General features: G+C 38.9%; 1 protein-coding gene across 2 annotated transcripts in view; it reads left to right on the top strand.

The window, feature by feature from the left end:
- LOC131448629 (disintegrin and metalloproteinase domain-containing protein 11-like) overlaps positions 1 to 25,301 on the top strand; it is a 41,784-nt gene extending 16,483 nt beyond the window's left edge. The window contains exons 5-27 of one of the 2 annotated variants that reach the window (XM_058621238.1): positions 2,491 to 2,573; positions 3,554 to 3,611; positions 4,814 to 4,877; positions 5,970 to 6,109; positions 7,473 to 7,547; positions 7,631 to 7,702; positions 10,407 to 10,573; positions 10,754 to 10,838; positions 11,844 to 11,934; positions 12,763 to 12,814; positions 12,915 to 13,014; positions 13,329 to 13,400; positions 14,139 to 14,231; positions 14,807 to 14,887; positions 14,966 to 15,016; positions 15,109 to 15,172; positions 15,700 to 15,805; positions 16,659 to 16,778; positions 17,609 to 17,777; positions 17,888 to 18,002; positions 18,702 to 18,792; positions 21,046 to 21,063; positions 21,796 to 25,301. In XM_058621238.1, the coding sequence (XP_058477221.1) occupies positions 2,491 to 2,573; positions 3,554 to 3,611; positions 4,814 to 4,877; positions 5,970 to 6,109; positions 7,473 to 7,547; positions 7,631 to 7,702; positions 10,407 to 10,573; positions 10,754 to 10,838; positions 11,844 to 11,934; positions 12,763 to 12,814; positions 12,915 to 13,014; positions 13,329 to 13,400; positions 14,139 to 14,231; positions 14,807 to 14,887; positions 14,966 to 15,016; positions 15,109 to 15,172; positions 15,700 to 15,805; positions 16,659 to 16,778; positions 17,609 to 17,777; positions 17,888 to 18,002; positions 18,702 to 18,792; positions 21,046 to 21,063; positions 21,796 to 21,805 (1,977 nt within the window). In that variant the 3' untranslated portion in view covers positions 21,806 to 25,301. Of the gene's footprint in view, positions 1 to 2,490; positions 2,574 to 3,553; positions 3,612 to 4,813; positions 4,878 to 5,969; positions 6,110 to 7,472; positions 7,548 to 7,630; positions 7,703 to 10,406; positions 10,574 to 10,753; positions 10,839 to 11,843; positions 11,935 to 12,762; positions 12,815 to 12,914; positions 13,015 to 13,328; positions 13,401 to 14,138; positions 14,232 to 14,806; positions 14,888 to 14,965; positions 15,017 to 15,108; positions 15,173 to 15,699; positions 15,806 to 16,658; positions 16,779 to 17,608; positions 17,778 to 17,887; positions 18,003 to 18,701; positions 18,793 to 21,045; positions 21,361 to 21,795 lie in introns of those variants that run through there. The other variant, XM_058621237.1, reaches the window with a different exon arrangement.
- The last annotated feature ends 1,366 nt before the right edge of the window (positions 25,302 to 26,667 follow it).

Here is a 26,667-nt window from a genome sequence, read left to right as displayed (position 1 = left end):
GTGAACACTAGTTACTAATGATGAAGCACAGCACACACACACACACACACACACACAATATACAATATTTATTAAAAATAACAATATGGATTTTAATGTCTGCTCAAAAATGAATCTTTTAAGAAACAAAATATCATAAATAAATAAATATAAATTGTACATTTACAAGAAATGTTTTTATTGCACCTGTTTTTGGACTTAATGTAGTTTTCATAGTTTAGGGTTAGAAAGCAGAGATGTACACCTGCAAAACTACTTTTGGATTAAAGGTCACGGCAGACGACTGCAGTCTCAAGTGGCAGACATGACATGACATGAGCGGAGTTCATTACAAACACCTGAAACTGACCCTCTCTATGACTCTCTCTCTCTCTCTCTCTCTCTCACAGCGTCCTCACTCCAACATGTGGCTGTAATCTCCTCCTACTTTTCTGAGGGCTGTTTGATTATTTAAAATCCCTCCGGCTGTAATCCTGCTCACATTAATGTACAGTTTTTTTCTCCTCAGTTATTGATCGCTCACATACGTAAGTCACAGCAGGTGTCGTTGTGTTGTCTCATGACTGTAACGAGCAAGGCATCATTGAAACACTATATTCCCAACATGATCATGTAGGTGGAGCCTTTAACACTGTACAGTAATTATTAGTAGTTATAATTTCATTAAGTATGGTTTTACTATCAGAAAGGTTGTTTTTATTGATGTCACAAATAGGAGGCATGAAGTTTTGAATAGCTTAAGGTTGACGGTGCCTTTGTTGTCATTCTGAACGTCTTTCTGTCGACACATGAGGAGCACGTCATTTATTACTCACGCTCCTTGCACGACGGTGTAAGTAGCGATCAAATGTGAAAAGCTGCTGCACTCCTGTGGGTCGTCATTATTTTGTTGTTGATTTACCAGCTCATCTCGGGGGCGATAGATACTATCAAGTTCCATGCTGGGAAGAGAATGAGCCAGTTCCTGAAAGCCAGGATAGCTCTGCTTTTTTAGCATTGATTTTTTTTTTATTTATTTATTTTTTTAAATGCCCATTTTAAATCTGTCTCTGGTATATCCTCCATGTTTATGGAAATGTAATTTATTTTACTTATTAGGGATAATCCTGACTCAGGCTGAATGATTAGGGGTAAAACATTGCAATGTTTCTGGTAAATGTTTTATCTTATTTAATGATGACTATTGGTCAAATGTTTTTTGTATTACTTTGTATTATTTTGTGTCTTTTTTAGTCTTTCACTGTACAGCACTTTGGTCAGCTTATGCTGTGTGTAAATGTGCTTTATAAAGTAAATTTACTTACTTACTTTACTAAATGTTATGGTTAGAATTGCGATATATTATATATACTATATATATATATATATATGTATATATATAAGTCACACTTCAGTGCAGTATTTGTTGTGTTGTAGAGAGATGGAGCATTATCACATGAGAACTTAAAAACAACAACTGTTGAACGAAAAATGTAGAACAATTAAGTTGCCACCTTTTTAAATTGGTAATTTTGTTGTTTTAAACTGCATTTTGATTTCACAATGATTAATTGATGATAACCAAAATTACACTATACTTAAATAATTGTGTTTGGGTTTATGTGTGTGTGTGTTTTCTGGTATTCTGGTATGTTTTTGTATCCATTTGTATCAAAAATGGTACAATGGTACATGTGGGTTGATCAGAGCCACTGCACCACAAGGGACCAACCTGACCAAATATGTCTAACACGTGTTCACACGTGTGATTGGCAGCAGGGATTATCCATTAAGAACCTGGTTGCAGGAGAAAACCTGCAAAAATGTGGGTTACAAAATGTCTATATAGTGTCAGCCCAATTGTTATTCTAGAGGCTTCAAAACTAAAATTCAGATTCTTATCTCCACTTGTGGTTATCTCAATGAGTATGGGTAACACGTTCTATTACAATTAAATAACATAAGATTTGATTGAGAGATAGCGAGCGAGAGAGAGAGAGAGAGAGCGAGAGAGAGACAGTCACAGACACTTACTGTTATCTTTGTTTCACATGTCCTGAATTACTACAGCCTTGAGTTGGGCTCTCACTGGTTCTGAAATATCACTTCCTGACTCTTCTTTTTCTAAATTGTGTTGTTTGATGTGGAAATCTGGATGTCCCCTTCCCTAGAGTGGAACTAGATTCCCTTTGTTCCATTTCTTCCATTTGATCCCTGGCTTTCCTGCTCTTTAATTACTCGACACACATGTACTGTATGCATGCATGCGTCCGCTTCTGAGGGTGTAGGTTTTCCCTGAGCTGTGCAATAGTCGCTGATATCCAATAGTCGGGCCCACCAGGTCGCCCATAGGCCCCTCTGTGACAGCAAATACCTGCTCTGTGTTTGTGTAGGGGATCAGCAACAGTCCATGTGCGTTTATTTTTCCTTTTTTTTTTACATTTACATGAACCTGTTTCTGGATGGTGGTGGTTTGGTCTCTTACTGTGTAATCTGTGATTTATTTGTCAGGGGGGAGAGCATTGCTACTACCACGGGCAATTGCGAGGGATACACGGATCCTGGGCCGCGCTCTCCACCTGCCATGGCCTGCGGTGAGTCTAAGAGCTGAGTCATACTTGTCACACTCCACATCCACAGGTCCATGTCAGTCTGGTGTTCCACACATGCATGTTTACAGCAGCAATTTCTTACCTTGTCATTCTACCTGACATTTGGCCCTAAAGTTGATTTTGTTTACGTGTATGAAATGTTCAAAGATTGCTGCAAATGGAATCAAAAGCTCATGAAGTTGGTAGCACTTCAATACTCAAGTAGTAACAGTGATATTTCATGTTTTATGAAGTGTGGTCATTAAAATACTGCTGTATAGGTAGTGCTGACTGTGTTGTGCATGCCCCCATGAAAAGATAAGATAAATTAGTCTGTTATAGTCCCGCAGTGGGGAAATTTACATTGTTACAGCGGCAAAGACAGTAAAGATTAAGATAATAAATAATAAACATGCATTTCCAAAAAAAGTACAGTTAAAATAGAATGTAGAATGTACATTATAGGCATTTTTCAGAATATATACTACAATATATAAACTTTAAGCTCATGAGGACAGGGAAGCTGTTGATCTACTTCTGCCCTGTTTGATAGTTTTTTTTTCAATTAAATAAATCGGAAATTCATTTCAAACACTAAATTGGCAAAATAAGACTTTTGAACATACTGATAGAGGCAACATAACTGGTGTGTGCCATGCTGTAAAATCGTTCATTGTTCATTAAAAAATACTCTGGACTTTGGTATTGAGGAGTGCGTGGATTACAAAGAGACAAAAACCACAGTTTCCAGTAAGAGGAGGCTGTGTAATGGTGAGATAAAGTAAACTTAAGTGGACATGGATTTTAGCCTTTGTTAAGTGGCTTAAGTCTGTTTTCCACTTGGCCGCCATGTGTCAGACTCAAACTACAGCATCTAACGACCTCATTCTGTCATTGTAGGTCGTTTCTGTACCAACAGCACACGTGGAATAATAGTGTACAGCACATTGTAACCTGTAACCACTGCGTTTCTTTTTTTTCAGTGGGATGTTCTCTGATGGGAACTTCTCTTATGTGATTGAGCCAGTTGGCCGTGGAGAGGTGAGTCAGGGCTTCAGTGGGATGGATCAGCGACAGACAGTTGCATGACTAGTAAACACACACACACACTTATCTTTTTTTTTTTTCCTACCCCCGGGGTCATCAAACCTAGCAGAGCGAGCAAGGTCATGTTGTAAAGATGTCAAAACATTGGCGCCGCTTTTCTACCAACTCACTGAACAGATTTGAAAATCTCGGCGGTGAATCCACTCCCCCTCGGTCTCACATTCTCTGTGCTCGTCTCTCCGTGACTTACAGCCACTCCACACCGCGTGACTCAATCTCTAAGCTGTTGATATGCAATCCATCTCCTCCTGTCTCGTATCTAACGGCAGACATCACCTGATACACAGACGGCGTGATGATGATGATTCATGTGACAGTATAAGGATTTTTTATAGAAGAAGCTTTAAGAGCATTCAAAAATGTTCCGATTTTTAGTAGATCTAGTATTGAAAGGAAGTATATAGAACTTAGTGCAAGTGGCTGAGCATTTTCCCCCCATTAAGACTCACGATAATCAAAGTGCAGCTCTGTTACATAGAGAGATGGATCAATAGCCTCCCAGCTCATCTCTGCCTCTCTCTCTCTCTCTCTATCTCCGATGGCTCATTTTCATAAAGTATTCATCCCCAGTTCAAGTGTACCACAGTGTCCAGCAGTGTTGCCGCTATTATGACAACCCAGTAAATGATTCATTATGTATCCGAGCACTTTCTTTCCATGTTGATCGGTCTGCACCTCAGAGGACGAGGCACGGAGAAAAGCTTTTAAGCTCAGGATGAGGAAAGTCATTTCAAGGCACGCGTGATGCATAGGAGAGAGCGTCACTGATACACAGCTGCATTTCAGTGTTAATAGTACAAAATAAGTCCTGTTGTCGGATCAGTATATTCAAGCACCGTTTGGTCATTCCACTTCTGTTGGTAAAAGCCTGGTGCTGTGTGACATTAAATTCATTTTGGTTATTAAAAATCACAAAAATAAACAGCCTCTTGGGACAAAGGACGCACAGAAGGGGAACTTTTTTTCTGAGGACTGATGGCTTTGATTATTTGTTGCGTTTGCTTTTGAACAAATAGCTTTTGTTACTTAATTCTAGGATTTGCACAGAGCGTTTTGTACATTGCATATTTGTGATATTTTTCCTTTTGTATCACATATTAAAAACATCTGTAATGCTTTTTTCTGACACCCTCTAGGAGCACAATGACCACACTGTGCACCGCATGCCAGGCATTGACCTCTTCCAACCTCCGTGTCCAGGTAAGTAGGACCAACAGATCACTTTTCAAAGTAACTTTTCTTTTCAGCTGCTAAACTGTTCCTGTCCCTACTGATAAATGGAAAGAAACAAAAGGTGTCCTTGTCTTGTCGCCCTCCCTTTTTCTAAATCCGATGCCTACACATTCAGATCTAGTCAGTGTTTGACAGACTGTGGCTGCTGTAGTCAAACGTCAAAATATCAAAATGAGATTGTGATGAAGCTGGCAGGAGGCAGCTTGTTATTGACACTCCTAAAGGCTGCCTGTCATTACTTGTTTAGAGGAGACATGGCCAACACACAAACACATACACACACACACACACAAACTTGTTTTTATATTTCCATGAGGACCCATCATTGACATAAATGAATCCCTAGCCCCTTACCCTAACCTTAACCATCATAAGTGCTAACTTAGCTCTAAAACCAGGTCTTAGTGTAGTGTCGTCCTCAGGTTCTCCAGCTGCCCTTCTTGCCCCAGATAAATGTCTCATTTGGGAGCATTGCTCCTCTCTGTCCCTGTAACACTCTCTGGATTGAACGTCTTCCCTCTTTCCTGTTACTCAATCTCATCCATCCATTCCCTCACTGTACCTCCTCACCTCTGTCTCTCTCTTTCGCTCTCTGTCTCTCTCTCTCTCTCCATTTAGTCCGTCATTCAATCCTTTCCTCCTCTCTTCTCCTGTGGTTATGTGATATTGATTTCTCCTTTTGGAGCAGCAGTGGACTGTAGAACAAGCTTCCATTCATCCATGCACTGATGACAAGCCACTTTTCTATCTCTCTCTAACTTACTTGGTGATGTGAGAGTGTGCGCTTGCATTTGTGACCTCTTTTCTGGCATATACGGTGACCTTGTCAGGACCAGTAGTCCTCACGGAGACCAAATGAGTCCTATTGAGGCATAACCTTATTTCTGAGGAACTGGTTAAGTTTGGTGCAAAGATTTGAATTGTGTTTAGGTTACAGTTAGGGTTAGTCATTAACTGGTTAGGGTTAAGGTTAGGTATAATCCTTTGTTTAGTGTTGGCCAAGTGAATTCATGCACAAATCTGTGTGTGTGTGTGTGTGTGTGTGTGTGTGTGTGTCAGGATGCTCTGTGAACAGCACTCGGCCTGAGGAGCACCCAGATGGCCTCAGTGAAGGAGACACAGAGCTGAGGGAAGGAGACGAGTGGTCTGAGGATGGAAAGCCCGTCGCTGCAGGACGACTGAGACGCTCAAAGAGACAAGTCAGTGTTCATACAGCCCACGTGAAACACACACACCTGCATGTAGTTATGCACACAGCTTCACCTGCCACGAAGACATATGTAGTATAGTATAACACAATTACTATTTTAGAGACATAGCTTTCTGAAATTTAAGGAAATGAATAAAGGGACAGCAGCAAATTTAATGGCTTTGGGATTTGAAAGTTGTGCAATAGGTGTTATCAGACCAGGAATGTTAATACAGCAACAGCTCCTAAATTTTTCATCCCCAAAAGTAATTGTGCCAGAGCCCTCATTATCTCAAAGGACATTAATCACATCAGAGTGTTATCAATAATGATGTTATTAGTCAGTCTTTCATAATCACCCTTTTCTATCTTTTGTTACAATTATGACTAAAATAGATATTTTTAAAATCCTATTCCTGAATGCCTCCATTGTTCTGACCCGATTGACAACTGGTTGTGACATCGCCTATAAGATTGTGAACTCCCATCTACCAGCTGTTAATCACATTTTTGTCCACTCATATGTGTTATGCTTTATCATCTATTTTCCTCTACCTGGGAACAAACTTAATCATGTTTTTTTATTGAAACATGCTGGAAACTAGTGATTAAGACCGTCAGCTCTGCATGAAAATGTTTTCCATAGACGTCCATTCCAAGGAAGTCTTATTACTGAGTTGTTAATGTTCTTACTTCCTGTTTAGCTTCAATTAGCAAACCCAAAAACTGTCCTCTTTTTATACATGGTCTAATTTTCTGACTCCTTGTTTGGACACCACAATAATAGTCATCATGTTTGACCTTTGTCAGCCACCACTGTGTCGTTTTCCTAACGTTAGGCATTATTTTCCCCCCTTATTCATGGATGATTTATCTCTGAGAATCCCTTAACTCTTCACTTTGCATCAACGTCAGAATGTCAACATGACTCAGAGCGTTTATGACCAAATACCTGAAATAAATAACTTCCCCATGAGCCTCAGCTGCTCTCACGAGCATGAACGTTTGATGACTTGCAAAACTAGAGATGGCGCATGCACTCACTCTGAGATACTCGGTATCATGACGTTTTTGTTTGTCCATTAAAATCTGGTTTAGATGTTGCTGTTTGTCGTCTCAGATACAGAAGAATATTCCGCTACATGAGTGAGCGATTGTTGCTCTCTGTCTCTCTCTTGTTGAAGTTCCTTCTCAAGGACAAAGACTAAAGTTTCACTAGCATCAGCATTTGTTTGTATCTGTGTCTGAGTTACAGTTTCACCTGCTGGCTCTGTGTGTGTGTGTGTGTGTGTGTGTGTGTTTGACCTGTGTGAAGGTTATTATAGCAGTGAAATCAGAACTCAGGCTGTGTGGATTTCTTTTGCCCCCTCCAGGTGCGGCGAGGCCAGCGCACAGTCCAAACCGAGACCAAGTACATCGAGCTGATGGTGGTGAACGACCATGAGCTGGTACGTGGGAAACTCTCTGTCTCAACGTCTTTGAGACTTTATGATCAGGTATTGACACAGTGTTTCTCTCCGACTCTGTTCAGTTTGTGCAGCTCCGCCGCTCGACCACACAGACGAAGAACTTTGCCAAAGCAGTGGTGAACATGGCCGACGCAGTGAGTGCTTTTGAAGTGTAACACAATGGACAGAAGTGCACTATACACTATATACTGTAGTACAGTGCTTCTCAAAGATGCTATTCTGTCTGCCACTTGTTGTGCTTTGCATGTGTGGGACTCTGAAATTTCCTTAAATTCGGGACCATCATCGCTCGTTTGAATTCGGGACCTTTCAACGTCTTAAGACTGTCCAAAGTAGGCTGGGCTATTCTAAATGTCAGTTTACTGCACATCATGTTTTACACAGTTTTGAATAGCCACTGCCTACCTGTGTTTGTTGGCGAGTTTGTTGCAAAATCCGCTGACTCATTGTAATGCAAGCAAACCGCATTTAGCAAAGTCCGCTGACTCATTTTAATGCAGGCACGCCGCATTCAAGGGAGTCTTTATTGTTGAGGTCAGACATAATAATAATAATCACCCACACATCTTGCACTCGCTTAACTTTTAGCCTTTTAACTTGCAGCCCACAGTGCCGTGTGAGTGAGAGGGGGGCGTGGCTACAGTAGAGCGGTGAAAGCCAATGTGTGCTTCTTTTACCTATATACTTAATGACATCTTTTGCATTACTTATCCAAACAACGTCAAACTTGGCACCGCACTTGCTCGTGCCCGTAGCAAGACACCTGTCAAGTTTGAAATCAATCGGATAACGATAACAGACGGAGAGACACACTGACAGGCAGACGTTCCCGCAATTTATAGATAGATAGATTCACTGTATCTTAAAAACTCTTGATTTAAAGAAACAATTAAAATATGCCTCATAAAGCTCTTCACATTTTAATAATAATATTATTATTATTATTGTTAGATTATTATATTTATATGCCCTATGTCACTCTTTCACCCTATGTCAGCTGTGATTGGCACTGCGACCTTCAATTTGATTTGTGTACGCAACATGAAGTGTCTAATTTATGGCAAAAACAGTAAGCAGGAATATTGTGATCCATATTGAGATCATGATCATTTAGGATTATTGGACTATTTCAATCTTATCTGTTGATTTTAGTGTTGTGCTACATTCTTGTTAACGTACAAAAGTGCGTGTGGGCCTTGGACGATTTGCAGAATTTTAAAGTGGCCTCAAACCTTGTCCAGAGGTTAAGTGAGAGTTGTTAAATATCAATAATGACCATCATGTAATGTGCTCCCACTGTATGAAAAACTAAAAAGTCTAACAGGGGAGAGAAGAGAGAGGACATTGGCAGGATATTTATGTTTCTCCAGGAGGGGGCGTACTCTGACAGATAATTGATAAATGATATGTTTCACGTGTAAATGATTCACAAATAAACATACATAGGGAGATTTTGGTCCAATTAAAGGATAAGGTTAAAAAAGAATAAGAGAGATTTGATTTAAGAAAATATTGCAGTAAATGGAACAGCCTTACCTTAAAAAAAGGTTTTAACAGACATTAGTCATTTAATCATATGGGGAAATATAGATATTTATCACACGGATACAAGCATTTATTTACATGACCACTAATGTGACGCGAGTAGTGCATGAATGTGGGTTTTTCATTCAGCTAATTATTTTCCACTCTTTTACCCACTCATCAGGGAATGAGTGGGTAAATTTGGACACAGCCGTGGTTGTGGGGTTTCCTCTTGCTATCGTCACCTTTTTTGTAACCATAGCAACCCTTCATTGGGAATATGTTGTAGAGTCTGTTGAGCTCAGATTTCTTTGCGCTTCTCTTTTTTTGTTGTTGTTTTATTTGTATGGCTTAACATGTGTGTGTGTGTGCGTGTGAAAATTCCTTCCTGACAAATGTATTTATCCTCGTCTCTGTGACATTTAAAATGTTTAATCGTATTGTTTCATGTGAATGACGCTGTTTTTGCCTCTAATTTAAACTGTCTCAAAGGCTTGAAAAGCCTGAATTGACATGTATATATGTATATTTCAGTACAATATAATGTTTTTGGTGGTTTGCATCAATTCTTCCTGTAAATATATCAAATTAAAGCACTTTCAACTATTGTCCTCATGAGTTAACCCCACAGAGACATCAGATTAGTTTAGAAGACAACAAGATAGAGGGCAATTAGACAAGGACATAAGAAAGAAAGGAAGTTTAGAAGGGAAAAGAGGAACATAATGTGAAACAGTATGGTAAGGAAGAAGTGGGGAATGGAGTAAGGAGCTAAAAGCAAAAGCAAGGAAAGGAAGGGAGCAAATAAGGAACTAATGAGGGAAGTATTTTGAAAGCATTAACAGTATGGAAATCTGTATTGGAAGTAGGAAGTGAAGCAGGAAGTAAGAGTGAAGTTAAGAAGAAATAACAGACGCTAAGGACAAAAATAAGTAAATAAGGAAAAAAAGAACGCAATGGGGAGAGAAAATGATGTAATAAGAAAGTAATTAAGAAAGTAAAGGTTTAAGGAGGGAGGGTGTAGATAAGGAAGTAATGAGGCAAGATAATAAGCAATAAAGTACAGAAGGAAGTAAATAGGGAAGTAATGTAGTGTGAAGAGGAAGCAGATTTCCCTGTCATTATCAGTGTTTTCTCTGCATGTTTACTCTCTTACAGAACCATCATCAAACTCACACACATCTGTTTGTCTCTCATTCATTTTTATTTTGAAACCAAACAGATGAAACCCCTGATGTTGTTTTGGTCCCACCCGTCTGTACCTGCTGTATAATTCATGTTTGCAATCCCCCCCCCCCCCTTTGATGTGTCCAGATCTACAAGGAGCAGCTCAACACTCGCATCGTCCTGGTCTCCATGGAAACCTGGTCGTCTGAAAACAGAATCTCTGTCGGCGACGATGCTCTGCTCACCCTGCGAGACTTCATGAAGTACAGGAAGGAGAGCATCAAGGAGCGCTGCGACGCTGTGCACCTCTTCTCGTGCGTTCCTTTGTACCTTCACCTTGTCTGCTTTCTCCTTGTCTTTCACCTTCACCTTCCCTCCTCTTCCTCCTCCTTCATTCTTTTATTACCTCTCCCTCTTCTTCTCCATTCCATCCTTCATCTTCACCTCCTCCTCCCGCTGCTGTTAGTCTAAGACTCTGCCCGTCTTTCCTACAGTGGGAGGACGTTCATGAGCAGCCGCAGTGAGGCCGCCTTCATCGGGGGCATCTGCTCACTCAGCAGGGGGGGAGGCATTAATGAGGTGAGACCTTAGTTGTTTGGATCTGAGAGACTGGTGACAAAACACCATGTTTTTCCCCCCAAAAAACTTTTACAATCATGTTCTTATGTTCTGCTTCTAGTTTTCATTAAAGGCTGGACATGTGCATGTTGGCCCCTCCTCCCCTTGCTCGCTACCAGTAGCTCAGATAATAGACTAACAAACATCTGGGCCTCACAGGCCACATGTGCACACAGTGGCACTATGCCTGGAATGGCTTTTCATGGATGTGCATGTAAGCAGCTTAGATTGGTCACACCAGCTCAGACCCAGACACAGTTAGCTGCAGTGGTGGCTCATTATGATTCAAAGCTGCACACTGCACACATTTAAACATACTGGCCAAACATTGCTGTCCAGAAACATCCTGTAAATGTTTGTAAACATAACAACAGACGGCAATGACTCTGCATATATGGCCGTGTTTCCACTGAGTGGAGGAGTTCGGTTTGGTATGGTACGTATTTTTCGAGTCTCCATGAGGAAGAGTACCAGAATAATCGGCCCCAACCGTTCCAATTTTGGCACCCTTCCCTTGGGGTACCAGAGTAAAATGGAACGGTACAGTTTCGGTGGCGCTAGACCTGCTCAGTCAGCTGATTGGGTAACAGAAAAATGTAACTTCCTTGCGATCTGTGTTTCTTCAACACCTGCAGTCTCTTTTAATAGAAAATCTGACGTCTTGTTGAGACAAGTGGCCTCAAACTGAGCAGGGGAAAAAAAAGAGTTGTTCCAACGCATCCGTCAGTTAGAAGTAAAAGTGATGTTCTCAGTCCAAATCCAAGCCTGACTCAGGGATTTACCTTTCCAAACTGTACTGTACCAAACCAAACCATACCATAATGGCAACACGGCATAACACTACCACCACATACTTCTAAGGATGATTGACAGGGGTTACTTTTGGTTTAATCTATACTTTGTTTTGTAGGAAAATGCTGCGTAATCTACCTTTAACTTGTTTTGATTTTTTAAACACATCTTCAGTTTGGCAGTGTGGGTCCCATGGCCATCACATTGTGTCAGAGTCTTGGTCAGAACATCGGCATGCTGAGGAATAAGGAGCGACCAGCTGCAGGTAACTAATCTGCATTTAAAGCTGCAGTGGGCAAGATTGGTGGAAAAATCTGTATTTGTTGAGTTTCATTTGGAATTATTAAAATAACCAAATGTAGTTTTTTTTTGCCTGGATAAATGACTCAGTCTGTACATCTCTGAAACTCTCTGCTGATACTGACACGTTTTTTATTGCATTTCTTGTCCAACTCTCTTTTAGACTCTTTTTTAAGAGCACCTGAAACTGTTCAAAGCCTGCCATAGTGCTAGGAGAGGGATTTTAGAAGAGTCATTCTCTCTCAGATTGCTTTATTTCATCACTTTATTTGCATTATCCTAAAAGGTTATCATGGACTTATCGATCTTTAATGGCCGAAAAGGACAAAGATTAGCTTTTTTCATAGTTGTTGATTGTTGTCTTGTTGTTCTTTTATCTCTTTCTTGTGGTGCAGGTCCTACAAAGTCATTTTTATTGCTGTTACAGTTTAATAATTCTCTGGCCTATTTTTAGAAATAGTTATTATGAATATGCACTGTCAATTACAAAGTCTCTGGCTCAGTACAGCGTTGGACTCAAGTAAACTCATCATAAAAGCTTAATCTTATAAACTGAACACACTCATAGATGTTTCATGTTCAATTAAATACTTTTTTTTTTGATGTGAAACAGCTTCACCAACAACATCAACTGCAAACCTGTCATTATAACATTTTTCTACATCTGAGAATGTGTCGATTATGTTGAACATTGCCACCATTACTGTACTGACAGTGCCCTCCAGTGGTGAGAAGTCAGCATTACCTCATCACCTGTTAAAACGTGTGTATGTGTCTTTGCCCGTGTGTCCAGGAGACTGCAGGTGTCCAGATCCCTGGCTGGGCTGCATCATGGAGGATACAGGGTATTCACTCACTCACTCACTCACTCACTCACTGACCATAGATGTGGTCATATTTCAGTCGGTGAACTGTGTTTTGCTGCTGTTGCTGTTTCTCCCTCAGTTACTACCTGCCTCGGAAGTTTTCTCGCTGCAGTATAGACGAGTACCTGCGCTTCCTCCAGCAGGGAGGAGGCAGCTGTCTCTTCAACAAGCCCAGCAAGGTGAGACATTGACCCGGTCATATTTACCATGTTGTGGCCCTTCACTACAATTATTATCATGGAAATTAATTATTGTGAGTGCTTTTTCATTCCAAATTGCTGATGATTTGTTTTTATTTTTCATTTTGTCTGATAATAAATTCATAAAAATTCACCAGTAAAACCTATTCTGCATTGGTAAAACATTCCTATTTGAACTGTAAGAAATAAGTAAAAGGAAGCCACAGTTTAGTATATTTAAAGTGCTGCATTGTTTGCACGTTATGTTTACATTATAAGCTTTTTTCTATAACTTTAACCTGTTTTGTCCGCAGCTCTTTGACCCACCAGAGTGTGGTAATGGATATGTTGAGCTGGGAGAGGAGTGTGACTGTGGATCACTAGTGGTGAGTAAATTAAAAAACTAATGACTCACTGAAACATGAGAATTTAAGAGCAGGTACAAATGAGACATAACACACAATTGCTATGAATATTTCACCTCTTATATGTGATAAGTTTGACTGTTTTATGCCCACAGATGTTATTAATTTATGTTTATAATTATTGAGGTCAATTTAATAACAGTTATGATCATGTTTTTATCCACATCCTCCAGCTCTAATGGTTGGTTAAGATGAGATTTAGTAACTCACAGCACAGTAACACCAAGGTAATAGTATAGAAATAATAAAATAAAAGTACATCATATCATGGTACCATCTTATTTTTAATTTTATAATACTGCGATATTATCAGACATTTTATTTGAACGTATTGTGGACTCAGGTAATTTTCACCTGGATATTACTTCAACATTGTATTACTGTAATAATTATCTCATGATTACTACACTATGACCATAGTTATTCTGCACATCGTAATTGTATTGGAAATAAGATAGGTAAGTATTACCATGATTTTACTGCCTATTACAAAATGATTACTTACATTTTTTAACAGATTAAAAGTATAGTTCAAGTTTAGTAAAGTGTGACAGGTACTGAAACGTACTGTAATCAGCGCTGACCTCATAGTCATCTGTAAAGTCATATTGAAACACACTTTTATTATTATACAATAATAATATCATATATGTTCCTATTATAATATCTTATGTATTATAAACCCTCCCCGTCTTGTAGGATTGTGCTCGCAGTGGAGCCAACTGCTGTAAAAAGTGTACACTTACCCACAATGCCATGTGCAGTAACGGACTCTGCTGCAGGGACTGTAAGGTAAACTGCTTTTATTTTAATAACTCCTTTAAATGCCTTCATCATCAAAACTTTCCATTCCAATGTTTTGCCTTATCTGTTCTCAATGATGTCTTCTCTTGTCTTCTTACTTGTCTTCTGTTATTTTGCCTTTGTTTGTGTTTGTATAGTTGGCAGCACGTAGTTTTAAAATGTGCTATAGAAATAAACTTTCTTACCTACTGCACAAGATACAGAGCATCCTATATATACTGTATCTTATATGTAGAACTCAGCAGTCAATATGTCATGCACCTTCTGAATGCAGTCAAATACAGAACGTTTGGTCTGATAGAAAACTATGGCGAGCAAAAGTAAATACATTTTAAGGGCGAGCTATCCATGGAACTGGATTACCTCCAGAATTGTTGCTCTGGAGAAAAAAAATTAAACCAAATTCAAGAGGAATTGAGCTCTCTGTTTTTTGTTAGATGTATATTGTATTTATGGTTTGTGGTTAGAATTGTAGGGTGTTGTTTTGTTGTTATGAATACTGTATAGATTAAAAAGTCTAATTAGAATATGATGAACATTCTTTTGCTGTGATCACGTGATAGTACGAGCTGAGAGGCGTGACGTGCCGAGAAACCGTCAATGACTGTGACATCCCTGAGACCTGCACAGGAGACTCCAGTCAGGTAGAAGAAGCTCCCCAAACTCATCTGTTAGACACCTGTAAACATGAAAAAGCAACTGTGACCCTCTGCTTCTTTCAGTGTCCTCATAATGTCCACAAACTGGACGGCTACACGTGCGATGCTGGCCAGGTACAGTCACGTTTGTCTCCTTTTGTTCACCTTAAAGAAAACGTCTTCTCATCATCATCATGTCTTGACTCCCTCTCCTCTTTCCTCCTCAGGGTCGTTGTTATGGAGGTCGCTGTAAGACCAGAGACAGCCAGTGCAGGACTCTGTGGGGCTACAGTAGGTTTGCATTAGATACTGAGTTTACACTGACATTCTGAGGCTTTAAACTGAAACTGTCCATCCTGTTGTTTGGAACATGATATCTCAAGAACACCTAAGGAGAAACCATTTAGATTTACAGGGGTTTAAAGTCTTTTTAAAGCTGCACTGTAAAGGTTTTGGTGATTTTTCTTCTTCATGAACAGAGATGATGGAACATTATTTATACGCTGTGTCTTTCACCTGATTACTGGCTCTGTCAGGCAATACTATCAGACCTGAGTGAGGGAGCGTTTGTGTGTGTATACAGTGGCAGTGCAGGGGCGGGCGGAGACAAGAAGGGATTAAACTGTCAAACTGCTGAAAAAGCATGTTTTTCCACCTCCTCACGGTTTTATAATTTTGTGTTTTATTGATTTATTTGAATTTGCAGAGTGAAATATTCTGACAACTACTAACCTTTAGACTTCCTCTGTCAGGATTAGAGCACAAAGCCACAGGTTGCAGTGAGTTAACTGAGCGAGTCTGTTCTTCTCTCGTCTCAGACTCCGCGGACAGGTTCTGCTATGAGAAGCTGAACTCTGAGGGCACAGAGAAAGGAAACTGTGGCCCGGACTCCTCCGGTCAGGGATGGATGCCGTGCAACAAGCAGTGAGTAAAGAGTATCAGCTATAGAGCTGCAACTAACGATTATTTTCATAATCGATTAATCTGTCGATTACTTTCTCGTTTAATCGATTAATCGTTTGGTCCATAAAATATCAGAAAACCTTAAAAAATGTTGATCGGTGTTCGTCAAACCTGGAAATGATGATGTTCTCAAACGTCTTGTTTTGTCCACAAACCAAAATCATTCACTTTTAATGATTTCTTTGTTATCCAGAGCAAAGAAATTAAGAAAATATTCACATTTATGAAGCTTAAACAATCGTAAATCTTGTTTTAATCATGAAAAGAGCTACAAACCGATTCATCGATTATCAAAATAGTTGTCCATTAATTTAGTAATCGATTAGTAATCGATTAATAATCGATTGAATCGATTAATAATCGATTGAATCGATTTAATCGATTGAATCGATTTAATCGATTCATCGATTCATCAATTCATGCTACATTTACTGTACTTTTATATCACTTTTTATGTTGTATTATGCCAATCCTCCTCAATTGCTGCACTTGCTTTACAACCATTACATACATTTCAATATTTACACTTATTATGTGTGAGTTCATTCCATCTTTTTTATGAGAGTATCTTTTATATTTACACATTATCTTTACATGTGTAACATATGTTATGTTAAGTATGTGCTCAGTGCTGCTCGATGTGTTGTCGTGTTTTCATTTTTTACATTTTATATATAGTTTTGTTTCAGGTTTTCTCATGATGTTGTTCTGTATTCATTTTTTATTTATTTGAATTACTATAATTCTTTGTATTATGACGTTATGACTTTATTATCTCTTCATGGCTGTATCTCCTCTCACTTGCCTCCTTCAGAGACGTTCTGTGTGGTCTGCTGCTGTGCACTAATCTGACAGAGAAGCCCAGGTTTGGCGAGCTGATCGGGAAGCTCACGAGTCTGACCATCCACCATCAGAACAGATACCTGGACTGCAGGTGAGGCAGTGTTTACCACATCCTTTTGAGGACGTTTTGTCTTGTGGATCTTGTGTTTTTGTTCTGGTCATCAGCAAGGAAGAGGGAACGATATTCAGTTATATATTTAAAATACAAACTTAAAAGTAAAACTAAACAACCAACTAAACAACAGTGGAAAATTATATGTAAACAGTGCTTACACTGTTAAATTTGCCAAATTTAAAATGTACTGTGTGTGTGGTGAGCTGTGTGGACTCTGCTGCAGTTACACAGGTTGTGCACTAGGGGGCACAGGTTGTATTCACTGCAGCTGCACTTACCTACAGTACATGTGCAAGGCCCAAAAGCAAAAGGTCAAAGAAGGTCACACCTTGGGAAGCCACAGAGTTTTTCAACCATGTTTGGACCGCTTTTGTCTTTGTACCTTTTTATATTTGAAAAAAAATATTAATACAGTGCAGCCCCACGATGAGAAGCTCAGGCATGTCTTGACTAAACTTAACGTAACAGACCTTTTTCACAGCACCAATAACATTAATTAGTCCTCCACTCCCGGTTTAAGAGAGCCAGGGTTGAGTGATTTTTAAATGTAAGGGTAGGTCACATTAAATATTTGACACTTTAACCTGTAGAAGTGTTTTTTCCCCCTGTTTAATACTGTACAATATTTTGAAAAACCACTTCAGTTTTCCTTCAAGTAGACTTTTTATGAGAGTATGTCAGAGGGAGGGAAATATTTGGCATCCTGTGAATAAATTGAGCAAAGAGATAATGGTTCATTTGTTGGATTTAGAAGTCAATTTAAAAGCAAATGGAAAAGAGAGCGAAATAATTATTTTATGTGGCAGGGGAGGCCATGCTGTACTGGATGATGGTTTAGACCTTGGCTACGTGGAGGACGGGACGCCATGTGGGCCAAACATGATGTGCACGGAGCGCCGCTGCAGCGCCGTGAACACGTTCAACCTCAGCACCTGCCCGGGTTCATCGTCCTCCCGTATCTGCTCTCACCACGGGGTGAGTCTGACCCTGCTGTCCCCTCTCCAGATGTTGTTGTTTTATATGTAACCTCCACTGCCGTTCAGCTTGGTGGTCGTACATTTCAATTCAGTTTCTCTGTGCCTCAGACATGCAGTAATGAGATGAAGTGTATCTGTGATCCAGACTTCACCGGGAAAGACTGTAGCGTCTTTGACCCAATCCCCATCCCAACCGCACCAGACGGTCCAGAAAAGCACAAAGGTCTTTCTCTTACTTCTCTTACTTTTCCACCACAGTACTGTCACTGTTTTACTCTTTGTAAAAGGAAAGAAGGATTATATGCAACCTGCAGAGAAAAAATTGTCTTATAATAAAAAGTATTGATATGATATTTTCTGTACATACCCTGGAATATGTATGAAACACTGAGCTGGAGCTGTAATGGAAGTTTACCTTTTTTAATAATCATGTCGGCGTATTAGAATTGTTACTTTATTACCTATTTATATAAGTTACATTTTGTTCTCAGAAACTTAATAAATGCCAATGCCGAGTCTCTAAATCTTTCTGTTTTTGGATTATATATTGATTTCATGTATTTCAACTTTAATTTCTTCACTATTTTTTAGCAGTGCAATCACAATCAGGCTGGAGAGAGTGTGTGCATCATTTCCTTATCAGATGGCGGAAAGAAATGAACATATGCACCAAAAATATTGGCATCCCTGATTTCTAAAGCTCAATATCAGCTTCAGCCATAGAAAAACCCACATTAGCCGACCTCTAGATAGAAGTAACTGGGGAAAAAATGCAACAAAAAAAACCAAACCCATATATATATATCATATTTTACAGTGTGTGCAGCAAATATATTTTGTAGATTTATTCTAATACACTCATTGAAAAATACTTATATACTTAATATGAGATGCTGTTTGTCTGTCCTCTTCACTCCAACAGGTCCCAGTGGCACCAATATCATAATAGGTTCGGTTGCTGGTGCAATTCTGGTGGCAGCCATCATCCTGGGGGGAACAGGCTGGGGATTTAAGTAAGAGCTGCGTCGTGCCTCCGTCTGTGTGCGCCTGCTGTGTTCCTCTAACGGCTAACACACACACACTCTCACACACACACACACATGCCTGCGGCTCGCTGCTGAACGCTGCTCTGCTTGGCTGATCCATAAACTCACTCACGTGTATGGATTTCTTGCTCGTTTTGAATGATTTTCACAGGTGGAGGTTTGGTTGGCGGAGGAAAGCATGATCATTAAACCTTCACTGTTTCTTCTGGCTGCTTCGTTTCTGAATGAAATTTCAGAAATGGCATGATATGAGTGGTACCCTACTTTGTTTGTTTTTTGTAAGAAATTTTTGCTATTGTCACAGGTATCATTCTAACTAATAGACAGTATTTATGTATTTACTTGATTCACTGTGTCAGTTAGGTCTGTACCAGGTGATGTTAATCTTGTGATATTAACTATAAAGGATCTATAAAATTCTTTAAAATCACTCTATAAATTATAATTATTATTATTAGTGTAACAATTCAAAATCTCAGTCAGGGGTGAAGTGGCATTGTGGGTAATGTAGGTCCTAGTGGGAAAAAGTAGATTGTGACATGGTTTAAGGTTCTGCTTTTGGAACTTTCCATCGCGAGTATGATAATCTGGAGTCATTTTCAGACATAAATGTTTGGAAGTTGTGGTCCCAACATTTGCAGCAGGAGGTTGTCTGGGTCAGATTCGGTGCATGCTGGAAGCAGAACACTCTTGCTTGTAGAAAAAGTTCCAGGAAAATATCTGGGTCGAAATATGCAGACGTTTGCGTTCTCACCAAGTGGTCACAGACATCACCCATGACAATCTGACCTCCAGTTCTACAGTTTGACCAGCGCCATGTTGACATTTTGCATCAGGAAACACAAAGCATGACCTAAAACCAGGCTCCTATTGGACGATACCAGCTGTCAATCACACTGGCGTCCACTCGTATGTGCTACTGTATCGTCTTTTTCTACATTAAACGGGAACATAACTTACAAAACTGGCATCATGTTCTATTAAAGAAGACCTGAAACTAGTGATTGGAGAGCAAAGAATGTTTACTGATAATATATAAATCAAGTAGAAGCTCACTTTCCCGTTGCCTTCCATTCAAATAGAGTTATTTTATTCTTACTTCCTGGTTATAGTTTCAACTGGCAAACCTCTATAGTTTTCGCACATGCAACCTCATCAAACAGCTTTCTTTGGGAATATGACCAGATTTCATGTCCAGGTCAAAGGGCAGATTTCCCACAGTAAAATTGTCTCCTCTGTGCAGCTGGATTTGACTCCTGGTTGCTTTTCTTATCTTTTTCCCACACTCAACAAGGCTGTTTTGGCTTCATGTTGGCTTTGCTGTGGCATGCCTGAAGCATGCCTTACAAACAAAAATGCAAACTCTCTGCCTGGTATCGTTTGACTGTAGCTGGTAAGATAGCATCATCTGATCTGCCTGACAAGAGCCTGGCAATTTAAGTTTAAAGTTATAGTTCATGTGGTTATACTGACTGTGCCGTGTGTTCACCTCCTGTGTGGATCCAGCCCAGGACACAAAACATGAGTGTTATCAGGGATGCAAGTAAAAATTGATTTTAGCCATTTAACAAAAGGCTCATCTGATAAAATCTAAGACGGCTTAATTGTATGATATCTTAAGAATATGTTTACTGCTTTATTTAATTGTTAGACAAGATTTTTCAGCTGGAAACTGATGGTTGTAAACCCCTCACTCGACTGCACCAAAGTCCATTGAAAAAATATGCAATTTTTTCTCATGGGGGTTCGACTGCTGTATTATTTGATAAGTTTGTGTCACTGAGGTGAATCTGAAGGACAGATTTTGAACACTGAATGCACAAAATAACACATTTAAATTTACTGATGGAGGCAGCAGTGGATCAATAACTCCTGAGTACTGTGATGATCACTGATTTTCTCCACAGACTTTGGTGTGGGGGAGTGAGCCGTTTACAAACAATACTAACTTCAGTTTCCAGTGGGAAAAAAGCTTGTGCGATGAAGCAGCAAACGCATTCGTGCATGAATGCAGCCAAACTTCAAAAACCCTCAACTTTAAAAAAGGAGACGATTGTTGTTTACTGCTTTGCTTTTAAGGCCTTGCGTTTGCTGTATGTTTACTCACACTGGCTCACACATTGACTCTGATATAAGCAGAAAACTTGACGCTCTAACTTGTCTTTCTACTTCACTTGTCCTCTGTCTTTTTTTTGTTCTTTTCCCTCACTGCGGATCCAGAAACATCCGAAGAGGAAGGTATGATCCAGCGTTTCAGTCCTGATCCGTAACACACTGTCAGTCATGAATGAGCAGCCTTTGGGTCCACATACATTAACGCCGTTTGTTTTATAATAATCCTCTGATCACACACACACTATATCTCTGGCTCACCCAGTCTCTTTTTTATGTCATTTCTCACACATTTGATTTCATGTTTATTTGCATAGTAAACAGTTGAATGAGGCGCTGCCACATATCACATTAATATACGCTACATATAATTCTTGTATGTTGAAAATACCAAACATAATAAATGCTAATGGAAACATTTCAGTGCATGTTAGTTTTCCTCATTTGTGTTTTTTTTTTTTTTGAAATATTGGCTTTATGGTGTTATTTTTCATTTATTTCAGTTATTTTTACTTTTTTATTATCTTTCTACTTTAGAGCTTTAGTGATCAGACAATTCTTCCTTGTTTGATTTTTTTTAAGGTAAAAAATAAACCAGCAACTACTTTTCAGCAACAACATTTATGGTCATGCAAAGTGTGGAACATTTATTTTTGGACAAAACGACACATAATGGCACTAGGACCTTGTGGTGGACATTTGTAATGTTTAAGATTGTTGATATAACTTATATAAAAAAAAAGAAATTCTTTAAGATAAGATAATTATTTATTGTTGCCTTAATCTACGTCTGTCTTACTTGGTTTATGCTCGATGCTGAGTTTCTTCTCCACTTCTTTTTTCCTCTTCTCTTTCCAGATCTTCATGAGTTTGACTGTTGATCTGTCCTGTCTTCCTCACACTGTGTCCAGTCCACTCTGAGGAGACAAAAAAAGACTTGTCTTCCACCTGCTTTTCTTTCCACCCTGTTTGGCTTTTCCTGATGTTCTCTCTCTCTCTCTCTCTCTCTCTTCAGCTAATGTTCTCTCCCTCTGAAAAGACTGTTTTTGTTCATTTTTAAAGTGTGATACAGAAAACAGGAGACACAAATGTCCACAAACGTCCACGTTGCTGTGACCTGAAAGGACGTTTGTGTCCCGGACACAGAAGTGTCATTAGTTCTTCTTTAACCACAGGTTACAGCTGATCTTCTGCCATATCGACTGTTATTGTTCTTTAGTGATTTCACTGGAAAAGGCTAATTGTACTGAGTGCCACGTTATGATAAGACCAACCTTATAAAGGATTTATACTGTAATTAGTTATTGTAAACAACCTTGTTCATGTCTAACTATAGTTACAAGGAGAAACTAAACCGTTGGCAATTCAAGGTTTACAAAAAAATATAAAATGCTTTGCAAAAGACAATATAAAGAAAAGAGACACGTTGAAAGAAATTTTCTCCTTAAATTAATATAAATTAAACAGTGTAGTGTAAACATAATATAATAAGAATTTGATTTGAAGCAGTCCTGCAGTTCTTTGTTCTTGTTCTGTTCTGTCAGGACGACCTCATTGACCGCTGGATTATTCATAATATTATAGCAGCAAATAACAAATGTGCTTTGTCCCTAAGCTGTTAAGCCGTCAGTTTTCACACATGTGATATGGTCGTATAAAGTACTGTTTATAAACAGGAAGGGCAGACTATTACTGTTTATATATTTTACACAGAAGCGGTTTTAAATGATTGTAGCTTCATACATTTGATCAGGCTCACAGGTATAATATGGGCTCAATATTATAGAAAGCAATAAACCACAGTCAAATGTGTAATCAAACCATATTCATGATTTATAAAACTATTTTTTCCTCACCTTAACCAAGGTTGGAATAAACGTAGGTGTCACAGCAGCTCTCCATGTCACCTGGTCGTGTCGCTTCACACTGCACAACATCAGGAAAATAAGGCCTGTGTAAGACACTGTAAAAGATCATTTAACAACCTAAAAGAGCACATGTCACTGCTCATCGACCTCCACTGCAGCCCAAAAGCTACTTCTTAGTTAAAGGGTTACACTTCTGTGTCTGGCACTTATGTGCCCACAGACTATGATGCATATGCTCCGTCTCGACCACTGCGTTTCTCCGTCCCAATCTCAGTCCAGATTGCTCTCGTTTGTGGTTCCATGTTGGTGGAGCGAGCTCCTTAATCTGCTATCAGAGCCGCAGACTCTCTCTGTCCTTGAGAAAACTCGCTGCCTCCTCTCTAAAATCTCTCACCACCAGTTGTCTTACCACATGTCTTTCCTCCTGATGCTCTCTCACTGAGCTGCAGCTCTAATAAATTGTAGTTTTTAATTAATATTGTCTATGAACATTGAATGTTTCTGCTGACATTTTAACCGTAGTACCTGTATGTTGATCACTTGTATGTCACTTTGGATACAAACATCTGCCAAGTGACTACATTTCAGTCTTGTATAAAATACCTTAAAGGGATACTTGAGTAAAAGTTCAAGTATCTTTACCAGAAAATGACTTTGGTGGAAGGTGAAGTCACTTTTTATAATAACACTTAAGGTAAAGTCTTAAAGTACATTTACTGTACTTAAGTATCAACGGTAATTGTCTGATATAAAATGTACATAAGTTTTAGAAGTAAAAGTTTAAAAAAAGTGAGGAGTTAGGATTGAGCCATGGTGGGTCAGTGGTCTTTCAACTGGAAGGTTGCGGGTTCAATTCCTGGCTCTGCTAGTCCTATATTTGTCCTTGAGCAAGACACTGAACCCCATGTTGCAGCATGTGAATGGGTGAAAACTATAGTGTAAGCAGCTCATCAAGCCTAGAAAAGCTCTATATAAATACAGACCATAATACCAACTCTTCTTCTTCGGACTGTATTTGGTAGTAACAAGTAACAAAGTTGCTAGAAATATAAATAACCAAGTAAAGTACAGATATGTGAATTGTTACATGTAATTATGAATAAATTATTCATAAGTGTAGTCTTATTATAACGTGGTACCAAGAAGCCTTTTATTAAAAAATAGTTTTTCTGATTTAATAACCTCATAGAGGACACAACCAGCTCTCCTCAGGAGTGTGACTGTAATACTGCAGCAGAAGCGTCTCAATATAATCAATAGTGAATGTTGATGTTCCGAGTTATTTTTTTTGCGTGCTTTAAGGACATAACATTCCACAGTAACAGCCACCATTTCTCCTCCTGTGTCATCTTCCATTAACACGCCCGCCCTGAATCAACGCTCACACATAATATGCATCAATGTATGAATGTACGATAGGAAAGCTTAACTCGCTGCTGATGACATCAGAGCACTTTGTACTTTGCCGCCGCCAAATCCTGGTCCACAGTTGCACGGACTGTGCACACACTGAATGTTTTTATGTAATCCATATAGGAACAATATGCATACAGGTGTGCTCCACACGGGTGCTGATGTACATAGTGTATCATATAGGGTCGATCGATTTGCTCTGAATGGAAGCACAAAAAGAACGAGAAAAGAAACAAAAACGGAACACGTCCTGCCTCTCAGCTTCAAACTGCTCATTTGAAAGATTTAATTAGTGAGTGTGAATTTTAAAGCTTTGCAGGTTTTAGGGAACAACGCTGATTAGGACTACACTGCAAAATTCTTACCCAAAGTTTATACAAACGTCTCATGTACTCACACTTGTGCTTACATTTCACAATATTAGCATTTTACGTTCGTCTAATAATGCTCTTGAAAACCTGAAAAAAATCTGGTCCAATACATAGCGAGACATATGTAAAAGAAAATCAGTTGATATCTGGTCTCCTTTATGTCAAATTCTGCAGCCTTAATGTGCATCACTGTCTCCGTGTATCTATCAGGTCTTATGTCAGAGGATTATACGGCACGAGAGAGCTTGAGAATCTTTGTTTCACCACTTTTGACGAGCTGCACAAAAGCACAGGTGCCAGACGAGATAAAACCCAACTTACACTGCCAGTCAAACTTCAGGAGCATCAGAGGAACATGTTGACACAGACACAGACAGACGTCTTCAGTGAAGGTCAGGTACATCACTGACATTCCAATGATCAGAATTTGACAGCACTCACTAAATGTCTGCCATGATGTGTCACTTTGATCAAACTGAACACTGTGTTGAAAATAAAAAAATAAAACAATAAAACTCAAGGACAGACTCGGCTGAACGCTCAGGATCCACTGCATTTTGTCATCGTCGCTCCTCAAAGGACTTTGGAAACATTTACCTTTCACAGTATGGGACGCAACATTGTCTGGTGTAAAAAAAGAAGGTTTAACATTTACTGTAAATACTTATAAAACTGTACAGTGACAAATACATTAAAGATATCGGAATACCAATGACTTTGTGGTCCATTCTATGTAGGTTTTTTTTTTTTCCTCTATTTATTCTTCAGTTTTTGTTGCTTTTTCTTAAAAAAATATTGTGGGATATGTGTGTGTGAGAGACTGAATAAGGTTTTGGTTGATGACAGTTTAGTGTTTCAGCAAAAACAGTAAAGTAATACTATCATACTATCCATTTGTATCGCGTCAAGATGGTAAGTGTTGCAATTTAACACTGTGCTTAAGTATAAAAATCACACATCTGTACTTTTTTGCTATTTATAATTCTAGCAACTTTTACTTATATTCTACTACATTTCCTCTAGCTATCTTTGTTACTACCAAATAAAATCAGAAGAAGAAGAGTTGGTCTGTAGAGCTTTCTTAGTCTTGATGAGCAGCTTTACTCTATAGTTTTCACCCATTCACATGCTTCAACATGGGGTTAAGTGTCTTGCTCAAGGACACATAGGACTAGCAGAGCCAGGAATTTAACCCACACCCTTCCAGTTGAAAGACCACTGAGCCACCATGGCTCAATTCTTACTCCTCACTTCTTATTTTATTTTATTTTTTTAATACCTTTACTAAGTACATATTATATCAGAAAATGACTTTTGATACTTAAGTACAGTAAATGTCATAGACTTTACAACTTTTACTTCAGTAATATTATAAAAAAGTGACTTCAACTTCTACCAATGTATTTTCTGGTCATTTTTCTTTTACTCAAGTTTCCCTTTAAGGTACTTGTTGAGGTTGAGCTGCTTGACTTTTATTTCACGTAAAGCAGAATCTCTTGGCATAAATGAAAGACAGGACAGAACTTTATTTAAACTGTTTATTCATGCATACTGTATGTCACAAACACATTAATGATACAATACGTTAATGTTAAAGCTCAGAGTGTGGAGGCCTCAGACTGAGGCTGATCCAGACTGACAGTCAGTCTCTGCTGCTTCCTGCAGATGTGCACAGCTGTGCTACTATTGCCCTTTCAAAACAAAAGTGGAAAAATGGAGAGATGACAAATCAAGAGGTCATGCAGCACTTTTTCCATTACTTTGTTGTTTTATCACAATTTTTTTTAATCATACTCATATATAATGTGCTTTAATCTCAATTTTGACATTTTAATATTTCAATTATCCTTTTTTATCTCATGATCGTGATTTACCCCAATTTCTGCTTTCATCATTTTGACTTAATTTCGACGTTTTACTTTAAAAATATCGATTTTTTTCTCATAATGTCACTTTATAATTATGTCTTATCATGTGACTTAGACAATGTTGTATCATAATCGTTTTTGATATTTTATCTCATAAGAATGACTTTGTCGCATCAGTTAGAAGTTTGAATCTCGATTATATGATTATTA

This window comes from Solea solea, chromosome 21 (genome assembly GCF_958295425.1).
Source record: "Solea solea chromosome 21, fSolSol10.1, whole genome shotgun sequence".
Classification (NCBI taxonomy): domain Eukaryota; kingdom Metazoa; phylum Chordata; class Actinopteri; order Pleuronectiformes; family Soleidae; genus Solea; species Solea solea.
This window is presented reverse-complemented; position numbering and strand designations above follow the sequence as displayed.